Below are 16,389 nucleotides of genomic sequence, written 5' to 3' on the forward strand. Positions count from 1 at the left end.
TTTTGAAATGTTTTGTTCAATTCAGCTCACAACAGGCTTAGAGTCCTTAGAGTATAAAATACCTTACCACCCACATTATTGAACTGCTATATAAGCTCAAAGGTTCCTATTTTAAGTTTGCGTTATTTTTAGACAGCCCCCATAGGATTGCAGTGAGATTGCTTACCGCATGGTTGTGCTCACCTTGTATTGAAAGAGACCCTTTAAATAAATACTTTTTATTCTGTTATTGGCTTTTTACATTTACAAAGCATGTTATAGTTTTATCAAAAGTGGAAAATATTGATGTTACATTCGTAACAAATGTAAAAAATAAGTCTTCGATCTTACTTTCCCTGAAAGTAAGAACATACACTTGAGCAGGTGAACATATCCATAAAACACTGCTTAAGTCACTTAATTAAGTTAATAAAACAGTACAAAAAGTAGAAACCATACATTTAAAAAGAATGGACAAAAACACTGACAACTATAACTTCCATGATTTCCCATGAATGAAAAAAATGTACACAAGTTCATAGTCTTAGTGGGGCGGGGGGGGGGGTTCACGTCAAGACGGGATGGATCAGCTAGCCTTGTCCAAACCTTTTGGCTGGTCGAATAACACTCCAGCTCGGAGGATTGTGACCCAGACTATTCACCCCAGAACCTTCCCACCCCCAGCCAACAGAACCAACAGTAACCTCCCCATTCTCCATCCTCAAATGTCGGTAAGGCAGGGACCTGATTAATCTTGGGTCTTGGAGTGCTTAGCCGGTCATCTGTGAGCACATACAGCCAGAGAAAGTTATCACCGTGCTCGTGTCATAACATTGGCAGGCCTCGATTACCGTGCGAACAAAGTGGTGCGCTCATTTTCGCACCGAGGGCTGTATCTTGATGCTTACAGGTGCAGTGGGATCAAAACACACATGCTTCCTTTTAAAAATGAGAATCGGGACTGGGTTTCTATTGCTATGGCCTTTGGAATTTCTCCTGCAAAGTGTTTCAACGTTATCGCTTATCTCTCACAAGTGAATGTAACAGAAGTCTTGCAAAGGAGTGGCATTATTGATAATACAGACCAGAAACATTTTGATTAAGATAAAATGGAGCTTTGCAGTACCTAAATTGAATTCAGACACAGGCTCTTTGTTCCAACCATTTGGTGTTAATGTATTTCGCATAATGACGCCTTAAAGAGATGAATGATTGTACAGTTACAGTATGAGGTCTGGAAAGGACTGGTAAACTCTTCCAGGAGGTTTACACTCCATTCGAAGTAATATTACAGGTGTCCCTTTCTGCCTTACTGCACAAAGACATTAATGGAGACTGCGAGTCCAATGTTCTCTGCTTCTTATATACATCGTCTTAGTTTGTCTTTCAGAGAACATACCATATTGTACGGGATTGTAATAAATAGTCTTATACATATTGCTCGGCCTCCCCTTCATTCAGAATGGTCACTGACCCGTCGCCACTGTTCATCTCAATGTCCATCTCTTTTGCAGCTGCGTTCTCCGGCAACAGGGCCAGGTCCTTGAACACATCCACGTAATGGCCGAAGCCGGGGCCCCAGTTCAACAGGTTGTCCCAGTTGAAGCCCCCGGCTTGCTGGCCCAGTTTGTGGGGCAAAGTGTAATGGTCCGTCATCGGCGCCTGTGCAGCGGGCCCGCCCTCGGCCCACCGGCTAGAGTAACGCCTTTGCTTGAGCCGCCCGCCGTAGTCCTCATCGTCGGCGTCCGACTCGTTGACCTGCGACAGCTTGGGAACCCTGGAGCTGTAGGCCACGGGCTTCTCCCGGTCGTACTCCATCTCGGAGCAGGTGAAGGAGTCGTGCGAGTCACTCTCAGATGATGACTCCGGGGGGGCGGGGATGCCGTCGGCCGGATTGCGGACCCGCGACATGGGCCTCCGGCAGTCCTCCTCGGATGAGGAGCGGCCATGGTCGGCGCTGCAGATGCTGGGGTTGCGGGGCCGCGGTGTGTTGAGCCGCTCCACCTCCTCGATGGACAGCCCCACAGGGGGTCCCGTCTCCAGAGGGATCTGCTCAATGGGCTGCTTGAGCCGGCTGCTCGGCCGGGAGCCGTGGCCCGCCATGGTCTGGGGGCTCTTGCTGCGGCGGCCCAGCCGGGTGGCGTAGTTGAACATGGCGCCCGGCTGGCCTATCTCGTTGTGGTGCAGGTCCAGGGGGCTTCCATCCCGGCGGGCCAGGTTCAGCTCCCTAGTGGGGGTGTTGCGGTAGAAGGACGAGGGCTTGGTGAAGGGAGCCGGGCTGTGTCTGGAGAGGGGGTTGGGTGTGGGGCAGGCTGAGTGGCTGAGAGGGGTGGACCTCAGGGCCTGGCTGTACTGGGGCTGGTAGTTGTAGCTAGTGGCCCCCAAGGGCAGGGGAGACTGTCTGGCGAAGCCCAGAGGGCTGTGTCTCTGGATGGAGAACTTGGGTGTGTGGCTGCGGAACTGCTTGTAATGCTGGATGATGTCGGCGTCGGACGGGGCGATGCTGCTGGCGTTGTCTATGTCATAGTGTTCAATATCTGCCTCAGGCATCTGGCAGGGGGCACACGGGGCGCTGGGGATGGTCTCGTTGTTGTGGGGGATGTCTGTCTCGTCATAGATCAGGTAGGGGTTCTCCCTCTCGATGATGTCTGGCTTGGGGTTGCCCTCAGGCTGCTTCCTCACCGTCATGTCGTCGCCGTACGGCGGGATGTTATCTGGGTCGTCAAACGCCACGTTCTCGCTCCCTTTCTTCTTCTTCTTCTTCTTCTTCTCCTTGGGCTGCTTCTCCTCCTTTGGCACGTTGGTCTTGTTGCGGCCTTTGCAGTGGTTGCAGAGGATCAGACTGAGCACCACCAGGGCCAGGGCTGTGGCACAGCTGCCCACAATGGCCGGTACCGCCCAGATGGGCAAGGTCAGCTCCGTGACCGTGGGGCTCGGGCTGCAGATGAAGCCGCCGTTGTTGGCTGTCTTGCAGAGTGTGCCCTGAGGGCACTGAACCCCCAGGCACGCCACCAGGGTCTCGCAGGTCTTGCCAGTGTAGAATTCAGAGCAGACGCAGGTGTAACTAGAGTGGGGGCCAGGGACGCAGCTCCCTCGGTTCTGGCAGGGGTTCGAGGCGCATTCGCCGGGCGGGAGGCACTGGTAGGTGTACCACTGGTTGACGCACATCAGGCCGTCCCAGCATGGGCTGCTCTCACACAGGTTGGGCCCTCTGCAGCCGATCTTGACGGCTGGGCTGGTCTTAGAGATGGTGACAGTGCTGTGATCGCCGCTGAAGGGAAGATTTTCCCCATTGTACTTCACATAGGCCAGGCAGCCGTCGAAGCCTGTGGGAAGAATAGGGAGAGGAAGAGGTGTTCAAATAACAGGAAGCACTCCTGGACGGCTATTAAGACAATACAGTGATAATTTCCGAATTAAGTTTGAGCGTTTTTCAGAATGTGCCAAGTGGCTGGGATCGCCAACTTGTAAATAACAGGAACTGAAAGCTATAATCAGAACTGGAGGAATTTTGTTTAGTCGGCAAATTGGTTAAGCATCGGCCAAAATCTCAATGAAATGTCCTCATGGAAAACACCTCGACAAATAACATTCTCAAACGCGTAAATAAATCGTTGGCAACTCTGAGAGAAGCCAATGTAATTATTTTCAAAAACATAGGAGGTGGATGCCAGACAATCTTCAGACCTCGTATCGCTTCAAGACATCCATCTGGAAGAAATGTTTTGGTGACTAATTCAAACCTTCGCTTTCATTTTGCTCCACAAAGTTCCCTCACAGATGTAAACACATGTTTATTGAATTTATCCCATTTTGTTCTATTCATTAGATCCTTACTAGTTGAATGCACACCAGACCACAAATGCTTCTACATGCATATTAAGCGAGGGTCAGTTCCTATTTGGTGTATGTGTGGCCCCAAGAAACCGGGACCAGATCATCTTCGTGCTAGGCAAGTCAGCCTGCCATAGGCATGCATGTTTATTTTGAAGTATATCTTTACCTTATTGTGTGAAAGAGGCCAACAAATCATTAAAATTGCTTCTTTTTTTACCATGTTAGTCCATAGTATAAAGTCATTTTCTTTCCATTAAAAGTCTAAAATGTACAGTGGTGTATCCCTTCCCCCTGGAAGCCCTCTCGTTCACCCTATCCAAACTATTTTCAAGTCCGAAAACATTTGATATGTGACATCTGATCTGATTTAGATCTAATCCAAGACAAGATTCCATGGCAATAAAATAAAAACATGAAAGCATCAAAGGCGGGGCTCCCCACCTAATCAAACTACTTTCACATTAGTTATTGTCTAGAAATGATCTGTAAAAGAGAGCAGCATTAACTCTCTTCTACAATTTGTCCAATGTCAAATAAAACACAATTTACACTTGCTCCAGAGAGCAGGACTGCAACATATGGTCTGATTCAACAGAAGACCTTATATTAATTGAAAAAGGTATCTACCATACACATACTGTATGACAATAACAGAAACTTCACACATCACCACCTCACCTGATGCAATTTTCTGCTGGGTGGGCCCGGAGGGGATTCCACCGAGGGACATGGTCAGGACGTTGAGACCCCCGAAGTCCTGCGTGGGGTGCTGGATGAGCTTGACGAGTGCCCCGTCCACGTGGAGGGAGGTTGAAGAGCCGTTCTTGAAGACCTGCAGGACGTGCCACTGGCCATCTGATAGGACCATCTCTCCCAGGGTCCTCTCCACCTTACCCCCCACACCAGCATCAGATATGTAGTGGACATTGCCGTTCTTCAGCTGGGAGGGAAAAAGACAGAGACTGAGTTAGATGGATGGACAGATAGGCAGACGAGGACAAACGGATGGATTGGATAGACGGATGGACACAGACAGACAGGAATGCAGGCCCGGCAGACAGACTGATACTGTATTGTTTGTTGAGAAGGAAAGAGTGGATAAATGTGATAAGCATGATGATGTGATTGTATGCTCTGATAATTCCCAACTCAGAGATGTTGTTGATGTTTTGTTTCAGTTGGAGAGCTGTTCTTGTTTTGTAATACTAATAATCTATTTAATTTACAGTACCGTTATTATACCAGTTACATTGATTGAAAACACATTTTCCTTTACAACAACGACTGTTGCAGTGCAGAGGTAAAGGTTGCATATGCCAAATACCAGTAAACCAGCTATTAGTATGATGATCATATTAGGTATGCAGGAACGTTCATACTATTACCTTCAATATGCATAAACTATATCCATACGCAACAGAGTGAATCATATAGAAGTAATTCATCAAAATGACAGTGTGCCAGGCATTGTATATGGTAATCTCATATATTTCAGCCTAAAGTGGAAAAGTAACCTCTTTTGCCTCCCCTTCAAAGAAACAAAACATCAGCAATGGTATGTAGCTTCAGGAAGAATTGATTTTAAAGGCCCACGACGAAAATCTGGAAATGGAAGAGAAAAAAAAAATCACACGAGCCAAAAACACAGGAAACGAGATCTGGAGAACCAATTTAACTTATCTCTTTTACATCACGTTATTTATACCCTATGCATATATATTTTTTTGGGAGGGGGGGTTGGGGGGGGGGGGTCAAGCAGTACATTCAATATTGTTCTTTGGGCCGTATAGTAGTAATGGTAGGGGGATTCTGGGGGGACACGCACTGCACCGGAAAACACAACCAGAGAGACCCGGTGTGTCCTAGAGGGAAAGGAAGTGGACTGGGGGAAAAAGGAAAAGGATGAATAAGAGCTTGGGCCCTCGGACAGCTGCCCCGGATCAGTCAAAGCCTTGAACTCTATATCAGCAGAATGAAGGAGCGTATATGTAAGGGTAATGAGAGGAGGTGATAAAGACACAGATCCCCTTATAGCTTTGACTCAGGGGGTGGGGGTTAAAAGGGAGGATTGTGCATACGTGTGACATGTTCAAGTGTGGACCGAGTGGCAGATGGAGAAACAGACACAAATGAACGCATGTGAGTGAGAAATCTAAGTATAGAAACCTCAGAATGGTTTGGGAAAAGCAAAACAGACAAACACATTAGCACTAGAAGCGCATCTCTGCATGCATACAGTATTTGTACTGTGTGTGGCTTGTTACCCGATAGGGTTTCGCTCCGTGGAGACTTCCTTTACCTTGATGGTGGTGTAGTTGCTGCTCTCCTGGACGTGGAGCAGGGTGCCACTCTTGCTGCGGGTGCGGAACTTAACCTTGAGGCTGCTGGGCCCAGAGAGGTCAGAGGTCAAGCCCATGAGGCTCTGGCGCAGCAGGATGTCCCGTTTGGGGCTCTGGCGCATGGCGTAGTCAAGGCGTCCAGTCCCATCCAGTGAGAGAGCCGTGTCGGCCGTGATGTCTATGAAAGAATGAAAAGCACAAGTCAAAGAAAATAATACCATCTGCCTTCTGAGTAATGGTCAAATTCAGAAGTGTATGACAAAATTCCCCTCCAAATTATTCATACATTTCTCGCAGTATTTTCCAGTGAAGCCCTCCATGCATTTGCACTGCTGCCAGGACCAGTAGTCAATGCAGGTGCCCCCGTGTCTGCAGAGGTTGGCTGTGCAGGCTCCTTCCAGTCTGGGACATCTACAAACAAATAGACAGTCAGACAGGCACACACAAGTCTGCCCCCCTGGTGGACAGCCGGCCCTCAATAGGACACGGCAGATGAGATTCCCGCAATACAAAAAAACCCATAAAAGATCCAGGGATTTAGCATATTAAAAGATCTATCCTCACCACTATTCACAACCAACCAAGAGAAAGAATTTCCATTCTACGATTACTATTTCAAGAAACTGTACATCTGCTATTTATATCAAAGATGGCTCTTCAGCTGTTCTTGAGGGTTGAGAGCTTCAGAGAATGACCAGATATCCTGCTGGGAGAGTTTGGGGTTTTAGGGGGATTGAGAGGGATGGAGGGGGTGTAGGGAAAGACAGAAAATAAGAAGAGAAGGAGGGAGGGAGGGAACCAGACCTGTCAAGGATGTCATGAGATACCAGGGCCTGACTGGGCTCCAGCGGGCGGCCGTTGACGGCAAACTCCATGATGCAGCCCACAAAGTCGTGGGTGGCAACCTGGCCGCGGCGGTGAAGTACAGGCTCTATTGACCTGACGCCACCCACCGAGAGCCTGTTGGGCCCAACGTCCAGGATCCTGCGAGAAGGAGAAGCCGCTGGAGGTCAGCACCTCTCACAATGACAATGACCTTCCCGGACCATTCCTCATCTGCCAGATCGCTCACACAGAGTCTCGCATACACCCCCCCACCCCCTGGGTCCAGACGGCTTTTCACTCTGCGCCTCTCACAATGCTAAACGGTACAAGTGATGTCCATGTACGTGTTTACATACACTATGATTTACACTAGGCTCGCTGGATATGCAAGGGTTCATTGAGAACAGTCAAGGTGATGAATGTACCCACAGATTGTTCCATTCTTTGCAGAAATTTGAGATATTGCTGCATTGTTTAGATAGTGACTAATGATGATATTTGCATACATTGAAGGTGGTAAGCCACTCTGAAAGTAAACAGTTTCAAATGGAATTCTGTTTTTCTCTCTCATTACTATAGATACCGTATACTATGAACATTTTCATATGGAAATAAATACTTCCTCTATACCCAAATTCTCTTCTGTGTGTACTCTGCCAGGGTGTGTGCTAAGCTCTACTTTATGTGTTCTTACCAGTCAGTATGCACAGCCACGTTGCTCACAGCACAGTAGCCTGGCTCCTGATCGTCTCCACACAGGTCGACTGTCAGGGACGCAGCCTGCATGACGAGGGGAGCAGACACACTCACGTCATTCTCCTTGGACTGTACAGTACATATACTGTAGTAGCACACAACAAATCACCACACACGTTGTTCCTTCCTGATAGTTGTACCAGCTCAGACGGTCATGTCTTACTCAGACGAGCACTCCGGTTTACAGATAACCACATGACTGATTTTGTACGTCACAATCAATGTCGTTTGATAGCATACCGTATTTGAAACCATCATTATGAAGATGGGAGGTACAGTAGACTTAAATATTAATCTGAGATTCCCTTAAGATATGACTTTCACCCTTAGCCAATGCTAATAATTGTTCTACTTTCCCTATGTGTCTCTGAAGCTTGACTGATGTGGAAAAAAAAGAGGTGGCAAGAGAAAAGGAAAGTGTGTGAACGTGTTGAAAAACCATGACAGCATGCTCCACCTACACCAGGATCTTAGGTAAACACGGAGCGGCCTGCTTGGAGCGTGAGCACAAATCATCCAAGAGATGGCGGAGAGCGTGACCCCCTCCCCTTCTCGGTCTCCTGAGGTAATTGCTAACACAGAAACGTTTTACGAAGCGAAAAAGCAACAAGGGAAACAAGAGTAATTTGTCTCTGGGCTTTGTCGCTATTGTTGAAGGGCTAGACCTACACGTCAGAGCCAGATGGGCATTTTATTAATGCCTTTCTCTCAGATCAAAGTCCCTGCAGCCAAACCGCAGCATACACACACTGTCAAGTGTCTCACACGATTGGAAAAGGGTTTTTCTCAAGGAAAAACCCTTTGGAAAAAAAAAAACTACCAGGAGCATTATTTTTGTTTGGTTAACTTGGAACAAGGTATGAAACAGGGTAAACGAAATCAGTGATGTCACTTGACAGCATCATTTTCTCATGACCAACCTTCTAGATGACAAATCCAGAAAGATGGCTGCTGTTGAACACTACAGAAACATGCCATTGTCTACAGAAACACACTATTGTTGGATTATTTGTGTGAAAAGGTCAAGTTTAACACTTGTCGAGGAGGAAAACAACTGAATGTAGATGCTAAAGGGTGTAAACCAGTTGTAGATTTTCTTATGTGAGGCCTAAAACCACTCTCATTCATGACAAGACAAACAGAAATAAGGCAAAAATAGCCTTGAGAAGAATGAGACCACAATTGTTGCAGTTAAATTGAGACAGGACTGTATAACAAACGTAAACTACATTAGTGTTCTTAACTTAGTGGTCATACTATTCTCATTGCCATTGCCATTGTAAATAAAGCTATAACAACAGAGTATAAACAATTAAACAATGCTTGTTGGGGTGCCGATTTCAGTAGGGTGATCTAAAATATGCTTCTCATATAAACAACGGTGTCCTTGACTCTCGGTGCGTCATACATTACTACGAACGGTGTCTGGTTTTCATCTGCTCAGAATCCAAAAGTGGAGGATCTGGGGAAAGAAAAGGCCTTCAAGGGACAACCTCAATGACCCACATCACCTTCTCCAATCACACTGATCAGGTTCGCTTTACACCGCCTCAGGGACTTGGCACTTCAGGCACGACACGTGCCCGCTCTGCTTCCATTCTTCGAGCTCGGCTAAGAGCCTCAACATGGTCATTCCTCAACCTACCCGTAATATTTGCAGTGCAGTAAGGGCAGCATTGCATTTCTCAATGCCTGTTGTGTACCTTGCCATTCTGTCACACCTTTCCATTCTGTCACTCTGCACATCTCAAAGCGGACAATTGAACGATTTGACCAGTTTCCTATGAAATCCCAGTGCAGGGTGAGAAATGACAGATCTGATGTCCAGCCGGAGACTTACAGTATAAAACGTTGGACAGGCTGCTGATTTTTTCTCTCCCCGCCAACTGGCAGAGAAAATACTAGATTCAAATACAAGGGATTTCAGTGTCTGACGCTATTCTGGAGGTTATATTGTAAATCACAACAAGCAATCAAATATAATTACAAACTATGAAAACCCCCATACAGAACTACCACTGTGTGGGCAGTTTAATTATCATCTCATGGTGCAAAAAAAGACGACGAGGCCAAATGTGGACGCTGCTCTCGGCTATAAAAACTCAGGAGGTCATAACTGCTATTGAATCATAAACTAATCTTCTATGTACATCTGGTGGCTTTAGGATTTTCCCCTCTACATTTTTGCAATTAAGGTCCCATCAAACCATTAAAACGTACAATAAAATATATTTTCCCAACCGTTTATGGTGCAAAACCAAATAAAGACATCTTGGTACAGCCATATATATATAACATAGAAATGACTCTCACCATTCCAGCTCTCCTTGCAATAACTGTGTGGAACTGTCCATCTGCAACCTTTATCATGGTCATTAGTTTATAGGTCCCGCTACCCAAGTTAAACGAGAAGCGCATCTGTCCCTCAAAGATCTCCAGAGCCAAGAATTCCGCCTTGTCTCCGGTCTGGTTGTCATGGTTGTACATGAGGAGAGCGTTGCTCTTCAGTGTGGCAAACTTGATGTAGATGTAGTTATTGTTGGGATCCAGGCTAGGAAACTCCATGTAGGACAGCTCCTCAAAGCCGTAGCTGTTGAGTTCACAGTGTTTTCCAAAGACCCCTGAGGACGAAAGGAATGAATACAAATCAAACAGTGAAGTCATGAATAATTCACCATGCTGCATCTACTAAATCAGCACATAGCTAGGAATCTGTTGCCATCTGCCATCCTAGGCTAACGCTAATCATGCTAAGAAGAGAGAAACAGTTCAACAACATGTGAATAAATGTGACATGGAGACATACAATAAATGACAATGGGGATAGCAACAGTCATTTTTGCCAATCCAGATAGTTTTCAATCATCTAGCAGTTGCCCCTACGTTAATACTCACCAAATGGACAATGACAGTAATATCCATCCACTCTGTTCTGGCAGGAGCCGCCATTAAAACATGGGTTACACTCACAGTGATTGATGATGGAATCACACGTTTTGCCTGGGTTCACAAAACAACACAAATTCAAATGAACGAGGTGGGGATGACAAAGGAAAATGTGTGTGGGGGGAGGGGGGACTTAAAATCACAGGGGGTCTATGCTATTGCAAACTTAGGATAATCTATTTGAAACTTAGATGAGTGAAAAAGTAATACATTGGGAGATTATATATAGATGTGACAACTATAGCCTCTTTACTGGATCTCTGGGGCCAAGAGACATGATGAAAATATGATGACTTAAGGAAAAAAATATATTAATAGACACAGACAGAACAAGGTATGCAAGGGGCGAGACTGACAATGACCTGCAGCGTCATGTATTTTTAGGTACTGACTCCTGCAACATGAGTCAAATAGTTTAAAGGAGATACATTCTTTCACCACAACCAGGCAGGGAAAACAGGAAGTGTGGAGTTCAACGTGAGGGCATGCAAACTACTGTATGTCAATAGGTGCAATTCTTCAGGAGGGCCATTTGTCTTGATGAAACGCAAAAGGTTTGTGGTCATTTGTTATGGTCATAGTAAAAAAGGCAAAACATCTGCTGTTGATCATTGGAAATGTCTTTCAGCAACTACAGCCAGCAGCTGACCAAACAGACATGATTCAAACTACTGTTCTCGTTTTGCTTCTCTATGTGCTCTCCCTTCACTAAGAGTAATATTAATTTATTCACCATATCATCAACTTAGCATTACATTCAAGCAGGGAGGGGGTGATTTACACAGTGGCTAGTACTATTTAGTTCACTTTTCGAAATTAGGGAGAGCAATCTTCAATACATATTAAACCTCTAAATGCTCGACCAACAGAAAGATAGAAAGAACCTTAAACATCTCAAATATGCAGTACTGTAGAAAGAAATACATGGAGAGGAATATGAGTCTATATGAGACTAAGGCCCTTACTGGGTTCAATTTCGCATCATCCTTTTTATTAAAGTAAACATGACAAGATGATATGCATCAAAGCTGATACCCCCCAACTAGTAATCGTAAAACCCAAAAATGTTTGGCAGTCAGGCCTGTATGCTAGGGTTACAACACCTCTTGCAATCGTTTGGAGGAAAATACTTTACTTGGACAAGCAGGATTCATGTGCAGTGTGTGTATACTTGAGCCTAGCTGAACATCTGTGGTTGTGTTGCTCATAAAATCCAAATGACTCCTAAGGCGTTGTACAGTACCTGCAAAGCCGGATTTGCAGAGGCAGTTGAAGCCACCGGGATAGTTCTGGCAGAGCGCCCCGTTCTTGCAGGGGTTGGAGAGGCATTCGTTTACGTCCCTCTCGCAGGCCATGCCCGTGAATCCCTCGGGGCAGGTGCAGGAGAATCCCCCCACTAGGTTGTGGCAGGTCCCACTGTTGTGGCATGGGGACGGCAAGCACTCGTCTATATCAGTCTCGCACAGCGCCCCCGCGTACCCTGGTCTGCAACTGCAAGCGTATGGCTGGAGGGGGTGGTTTGTGACAAGGATCACCGGGACACTCTCCTCTGTCTTCATATCTGGCCCCACGCTAAGGCGCTTCTTGCAGCTGCCCCCGTTCTGACATGGGTTACGTGTGCAGGGGTCATGATCCACTGAGTCTACCTGCACCCCGCACTGCCTGTGCAGAACTTCTGTGATGCTCTGAAAGAAGGTGGCCACTCCACTGGGGTTGACATACTGTCCATGGCTGCGCTTTATGGCGGCCATCAGGAAAGTCTGGTTGTTGAGTTCAAACGCACCATACAGCTGTACTCCAGTGCCTAGCCCCGCCAGCTGTGAGTTTGCGATGCGAACAAAGCTGAGGTAGTGATGGGTGAGGAAGGTGGTGACCCCCTGGGTACGGAGGCGAATCAGGATACTGTTGTCCACAGTGGCGTTGGTGAACCCCATGAAGAAGACGCGGACGTTACTGCTGACAGAGCCATGGACACCATCACTACTCCGGACAGCTAATTCGAATGTTCCGTCTGTGGAGCGGGCCTTTGAGTTGAGATCACAGGTGCCTGTTGGGATGGTGAACAGACTGGATGAAGGAGGGGTCAAGGAGCAATGGAAGCTGTCCTGGATGTCTGGGTCTTGGGGCTTCACAACCCCGAGGGACCCTCCGGGGAACATGTTTCCGAAATAGTGGACATAGATCTCCACTGAGCGCGGCTCTGACGGGTTATCATTCTGATCACTGACTTTTACGTGGACCGTTCCGGTGGAGGACATCTGAGGGACGCCGGAGTCCTTGATCACCACCGAGAGGTAAAAGTCACTGATCTGCTCCCTGTCGATCTCTCGACTGGTGGTCAGCACTCCAGCGGGGCTGAGGCCGAAGTAGTTGTTGGCTGAACCGGCGCTGAGCAGACTGTACGAGAACGGACCTTGATTAGGTGAAAGGTCTGGGTCGGTTGAGGTAAGAGTTACAACGTCTGTCCCGGCTCGCTGGTTCTCCATGACCTCTGCATTCACCGTCATCAGAGTAGGACCGTTATCATTAATGTCCTCCAGATTCACGATCAGGGTTGCACTTCCAGTTGCTGAGGGTGAACCAGAGTCCACAGCTAGCAGAGTCAGGCTGAACAGAGGAGTGGTTTCTCTGTCCAGCTCAGCTGCAACAGACACTTGGCCAGTCTGGGGGTTGATGTTGAAGACATTTCTCTTGAAATCTGAGACTATGGAGTAAGAGAATCTGCTCCAGCTTGGGACAGAGTCAGAGTCCTGGGCACTAACGAAGGTGACCAAGCCGCCAGGGGAGAGACCCTCACTGATCTGAACATCATACAGTTCCTGGCTGAAAACAGGAGGATCATTGGCATCCAGGATGGTGATGTTCACAAAGACCTCGTCGATATCCGCCCCATGGATGCTTCCCGCGTTCTTCGCCAGGACTTTGAGGGAGATCTTCTCCTCTTTCTCACGATCAAGCGGACCTGTGACGTAGATCTGTCCTGTTTTCCTGTTGATGCTGAAGCCCTTTCTTCTGCTCTTCCCAAAAATTAGGTAATAAACCACTCCGTCATGTCCTTGGTCGCGGTCACTGGCGAACACCTCTCCCACCACTGTGCCTCTTGGAGCTGCTTCAGAGACTTCAAAGTAGTACTGCTTGGAGACAAAGCGGGGAACGTATTCATTGGCCCCCTTGAGCTGAATGTTGACGTTGGCGAAGCTGCAGCGCTCCTCGTCTGGGACATTGAAGGCCTTCACTGTTAAGTGGTAGACCTGCTTGGCCTCATAATCCAGGAAACCCTGGGTGGTGATTACACCTGTGTTTGGATCAATTACAAAGAGGTCACTGTCTGAAGACTGGATCACGTAAGCCATGACGGCATTGGGCCCAGAATCTCTGTCTGTGGCATTCATTTTCACCACTGTGGTGCCACTGGGAACGTTCTCCTGTACCACAGGGAAATACTCATCAGGATCAAATATAGGTGGGTTATCGTTCACGTCGGTCACATGGATTGTAACCATGACGTAGCTGGTCTTTGCGATCCATCCCCCATCAGTGGCTGTCACTCTGAGCTCATATCTTTGCTTTTCCTCAAAGTCCAGATGATTGGCCAGAGACAGGATTCCTGTTTTACTGTTCACGGCAAATAGGCCCTTGTCATTGCCCGAAGTGATGTTGTATGCGATGAGCCCATTCATCTCTTTGTCCTTGTCCCTGGCAGAGAGAGTCCTGATGGCTGTCCCCACAGCAAGGCTCTCCGGTATGGTAGCTGTGACTTGGCTTTGGGAGAACTCTGGTGTGTGGTGGTTCTCCTCAGTGACTGCCACTTTCACAGTGGTTCTAGCAGTCAGAGGGGGGTTGCCTTTGTCTCTGGCTGTAACATCCATGAGGAACACCTTGTTCATATCTGAGGTGAGTGAGGCGGCGACAGTGACCCATCCACTCTGCTTATCCAGTTTGAACTTGCTAGAGCTGTTCCCTCCTGATATTATGTACTCCACCTCAGAGTTGAGGCCAAAATCTTTCTTGTCTAGAGCTACGACCATGATAAGTTTGGTGCCAACTTTGACGCTTTTAGTGACAGGTGTAAAGTAGCTAGACGATTCAAACTTGGGTGGATTGTCATTACTATCTACTATGTTTACAATGACTGTAGTTTCACTCATCAATGGCTTTGGAGCACGGTCTGAAGCAGTAACGATGAAACTATGGCGATTTATGTTTATGTTGCTGCCAGTTGAGTTTTTATACTTTAAATGCTGTTTGATAAAGATTTCTCCAGAGCTTGAATTGATTCTGAAGTATTCTGACTGGGACCTGATGAAATAGAATATTTTGCCATTGAAGCCCTCGTCAGGGTCTGTCGCAGACACCTGAGTAACAAGTGACCCCACATCTGTAAGTTCAGGGTAGTCCAGATAGTAAGATGGCCGACTGAATCGGGGGGCATTATCATTGACATCTGTTACAAATATTGTGACATCCGTGCTAACTGTCCAGCCAGAATCATGGGCAGAGACTTTGGCAATGTAATGGTCAGTGTCTTCTCTATTGAGTGGTCTACTGATTGTTATGTCTCCTGTACTTGGATTGATAGTGAACGGTAGACTTGTGTCTGTGATTGAATACTTGCTTATGGCATTAGCACCTGCATCCTCGTCTGTGGTTGTAACCCTGGTGACAGTGTACCCCACTGGGGCGTTTTCGGGCACTGTGGCGCTAAAGATCTTAGAGAACCTGGGAGCGTTATCATTCACATCTAGCACGTTTATCAGGACTTTAACAGCCGTGCTTTTGGGAGGGTTGCCACGGTCGGTGGCCTTCACTTTAAGGGCATATTGAGCTACTTTTTCCCTGTCAAGAGGCCTGGTCGTTCGGATTTCACCAGTGGCCCGGTTGACGCTGAAGCTGTTCTCCTTGTTGCCGTCGATTATGGCGTATTCCAGCTGGCCGTTAAGGCCGCTGTCCTGATCCACAGCAGACACAATGAGCACCCGCTGAGGGGACAGGTTCTCCAGTATCTCTGCATGTAATGGTTCCCTGTCAAATACGGGGTGGTTGTCGTTCACATCCAGCACTGTGATCTCCACTTTCTCATATGAGGAATAGGGGGGGAATCCTTGGTCCCTGGCCTCAATCCAGAGCACATATTTCTGAATGTGTTCAAAGTCCAGTGAATGTTTGATTGACAGCTCTCCAGTCAACTGGTCGATGTGAAAGGCATTATCCAGGTTTCCACTGGCGATGTAGTATGACAGGGCCCCGCCACGTGTCGAAGACCCGGTCACTGTGGTAATGATCGTGTTTGTGGGTTGGCTCTCTGGGAATGTGAAAGTAGTATCCTTCAGCTTGATGACAGGGAAGTCTCCCCCAGTCACAAACCGGACGGTCACGGTGGTCAAGTCTGTTTTGGGATTGGTTCCGCCGTCTTTCACTCGGACAGTGAGGGTAACCTCCGAGCTGCCTGTCAACCTCTCATTGGCTGTGATGGCTCCTCTTAAGGGGTCAATCTTGAACTTGTCTGAGTTGCGGCCAGTTAGAGAGTAGTGGAGCTGAGCATTGGGTCCCGCGTCCTCATCTGTCACTGTCACAGCGAATACCAAGTTGCCTGAAAAATACAAAATGAGACCAAATGCTTCAGAATAACTTTTACAGCAGATGTATGCTTAATCATCAATATTTTCCACAAAAGTAATAATTTCATAGGAGGTCAAATAAATACTGT

At 47.2% G+C, this 16,389-nt stretch overlaps 1 protein-coding gene across 1 annotated transcript in view; it reads right to left on the reverse strand.

The window, feature by feature from the left end:
- Window positions 1-202: 202 nt before the first annotated feature.
- Window positions 203-16,389, reverse strand: part of LOC118363553 (protocadherin Fat 4) — a 96,964-nt gene continuing 80,777 nt past the window's right edge. Inside the window, exons 9-17 of the mRNA XM_035744521.1 lie at window positions 11,926-16,272; window positions 10,632-10,736; window positions 10,050-10,357; window positions 7,675-7,760; window positions 6,960-7,139; window positions 6,442-6,566; window positions 6,116-6,333; window positions 4,495-4,756; window positions 203-3,305 (exon numbers count right to left, since the gene is read on the reverse strand). Of these exons, the coding sequence (XP_035600414.1) occupies window positions 1,408-3,305; window positions 4,495-4,756; window positions 6,116-6,333; window positions 6,442-6,566; window positions 6,960-7,139; window positions 7,675-7,760; window positions 10,050-10,357; window positions 10,632-10,736; window positions 11,926-16,272 (7,529 nt within the window). The 3' untranslated portion in view covers window positions 203-1,407. The remainder of the gene's footprint in view (window positions 3,306-4,494; window positions 4,757-6,115; window positions 6,334-6,441; window positions 6,567-6,959; window positions 7,140-7,674; window positions 7,761-10,049; window positions 10,358-10,631; window positions 10,737-11,925; window positions 16,273-16,389) is intronic.

Source organism: Oncorhynchus keta, chromosome 30 (genome assembly GCF_023373465.1).
Source record: "Oncorhynchus keta strain PuntledgeMale-10-30-2019 chromosome 30, Oket_V2, whole genome shotgun sequence".
Taxonomy (NCBI): domain Eukaryota; kingdom Metazoa; phylum Chordata; class Actinopteri; order Salmoniformes; family Salmonidae; genus Oncorhynchus; species Oncorhynchus keta.